The sequence below is a fragment of the Echinops telfairi genome, unplaced genomic scaffold (genome assembly GCF_000313985.2).
Source record: "Echinops telfairi isolate 266 unplaced genomic scaffold, ASM31398v2 ScPeMD7_11;HRSCAF=52, whole genome shotgun sequence".
Classification (NCBI taxonomy): domain Eukaryota; kingdom Metazoa; phylum Chordata; class Mammalia; order Afrosoricida; family Tenrecidae; genus Echinops; species Echinops telfairi.
In genome coordinates this window covers 1,905,883-1,908,437 of record NW_022103908.1, presented here as the reverse complement: position 1 = coordinate 1,908,437, position 2,555 = coordinate 1,905,883, and the positions used below count along the sequence as shown (strand labels likewise).

Below are 2,555 nucleotides of genomic sequence, written 5' to 3'. Positions count from 1 at the left end.
CTTGGGTCTCCATTTTGCAGACCCTCAGCATGAACCTGTTTTTGCATTTTCTGGATGGCCTACAAAGGCTTGAACCAAGTCCACCAGAGGGAAGAGTAAAAAGAGACTTTTACTTTGCAACAAAGTTACAGATACGTTTTATAACTTTCCCAGCCATGGAATTTCCCCTCCCAACATCCTCTCTATGGACGTTGTCATATTCCACAGGGGCAGAGCATAAATCAGACAAATCCAGCGGGCCAGCCTGAAGAATGAGGGTGAAAAGCTGGGAAGATACAATTAAAACCATCTGTTTGCTGGGTATATTCTCAACAACAAACCAACAAAATAAACAAACTTATCTGAACACAAGCAGGACCAGAGATACGGAAGCCATCCTGGCTGGAAGAAACCCAAGTACAAATCAAACCCTTTCTAGTGTTCGTGAAATTGTCCAGTCCGTTTGAGAGAGGCAGACATCATGCAGGAAACATTCTCTCTTTTATTTTTTTCCCCCTTCACAGTAAACCCTCCCATGGAAGTCTTCACAGATAATTGAGCTGAGAGCTAGCTTTGTATCACAGTTTAATTCATAGCTGTTAATAGAAAACTGATCTCTGATTTTAAACAGCTATCACTTACTTTTACACACAGTTTAAGACTGGAGCAAGGGTCAATTTCATCCCCTTCAAGAACCAATCAGTGGTTTATGATGACAATATTGAATCAAAAGCCTTTTCTGTTTGACTAAGAAACCTTTCTGTCAAAGGCCCTGAGGATTCCAACACAGTTGTCGCCTGTTGGGACTCCAAGCAGCAGCAGCGAGGAACCCCAGTCTTTCACCTCTATGATACAAAATGCAGCCCAGATGTTAACAGCCACCCATGGGTGGTGGATTTAGCAGGCCAATGATATTTATGTCTGCATCTATATAAACATTAGAGTTTTTAGTGTTAGAAAGCAATTCCAATAGAGTCCAATCTTTGACCTCTGACCATTCCACAGCTTAAACCTTTTAAGCTCTGAACCTTAGACACTCCACAGCTCGTGGGCCAGCGCATCTCAAATGTCAATGACGATAACCTCATGAAACCACTGGGCTTCTGTACACAGCTCAAGTTAAGGAAGTCACTTACCCCCCAGGAACTGAATCCCTCCGGCTACTCTCCCCACTGTCCTGGAGATGAGCTCCGACACGCAGCATCCCATGAGAGCGGTCAGCGCTACCAGGAGCAGGAGGCCGCAACCCAGGCCGGTCACTATGGTACAGATCCTCCACTCGGTGCTGGGGATGCCCTGGAAGGAGGCGTAGCGCCCACATTCCTCCACCATCACCATCATCTGCCGGCTCTCGTCATGCACAGGATAGGCGCACCTCCGGAAAGTACCAAAGGACACCGGCTTGCCCAGCTGTGACCCCCAGAGCCAGTAGGGCATAAAGAAGCCCACACAGGAGGTGGCGGCACAAAGGAGCGAGAGCAGAGCCCAGATCACTCCGGTACAAGTGAGGCTGGATGCCATCTTTCACCTGATGAGGCAGCTCGGACCCAGAGATTCCAAAGTTCAGGGGCTTCAGGCAGGGGTGAAGGTGTGAAGTGGCTCGGAGATCTGCAGGCAGGGGTCTAGTAACAGGAGTCTTCAGTCCCACTGCATGTCACCGTCCCTTCCTGGATAACAAGTGGGTTGGTCCCTGATTTAAAAAAAAAAGGAGGGGGGGTGTTAACCACAAATTAAATGCTTTAGAAACACGTCTACCGCCCTCTCAGTCGGTCTACAACTTGTAACTAACAGGCAAGCTCGTGGCAACATTTCAAAAGTGCGAATAACTCGTTCTATTCTCAGTCTCTTGGTGTCCTGTCTAGAACGCCAGCCCCAGCCTCTTCCAGGTCTTTATCTCCTGGCAACGCATCCAGACAAACTGACTGACAGAAATGCACGGCTTTCTATTTGCCAAACCAGGAAATCTCATTTCCGAGACTCACATGAAAAGTAAGGTAGCATTTTTACTTTGTTTTGTTTTGTTGTCCGGGCGGTAACCATCATCCCGGACATTTCAGGAAAACAAGCCATGCCACTTTGTTTCGAAGGCCCTCTGGCTACTTCTTAGCAACTTTTCAGCGTCCCCTTAGCTCTGGGCGGGAGCCCAGAGAAATCGTTGGGCGAATCTCCGACCATAGCAGAGCATCCTACATTCCACACACGTGCTTGTGTAGGTGCAGCCTGGAGCAAAACTGAGATCCCCGCCCGCCTGCCATTCAGTCATTCATTCGCAGTTGAGCATTCCTTCCGCCTCCACCCTTGAAGTCTATGAGCGTCAGTAAAGCCTGCGCACGACTTGCTTTGGAATCTGCCCTTGCGATTCACTCATTCCAGCCGTTCGGCTGCGCCCACCGCCCCTGGTAGCCTGCCCGCCCTCCGGTCGGCATCTTACTCGCTGGACTCCCTGATGCCCTGCCCTTCCGCGGGGTCCAGGTGCATTCCCTTCCACCTGCTCCATCTCCAGAAGAGTCCCCAGCCCTCTCCCCAGATGTCCCATCCAGAAAGGACCAGGGAAGCGCGCAGCCCATCCACCCCAC

At 49.8% G+C, this 2,555-nt stretch overlaps 1 protein-coding gene across 1 annotated transcript; it reads right to left on the bottom strand.

Moving 5' to 3' along the window:
• Window positions 1–1,107: 1,107 nt before the first annotated feature.
• LHFPL6 (LHFPL tetraspan subfamily member 6) lies at window positions 1,108–2,492 on the bottom strand. The gene is made up of 2 exons (XM_004711270.2): window positions 2,411–2,492; window positions 1,108–1,669 (listed from the first exon to the last, which is right to left on the bottom strand). The coding sequence occupies exon 2, from the start codon at window positions 1,498–1,500 to the stop codon at window positions 1,108–1,110; it is 393 nt and encodes a 130-aa protein (XP_004711327.1). The 5' UTR covers window positions 1,501–1,669; window positions 2,411–2,492.
• Between the last annotated feature and the right edge of the window lie 63 nt (window positions 2,493–2,555).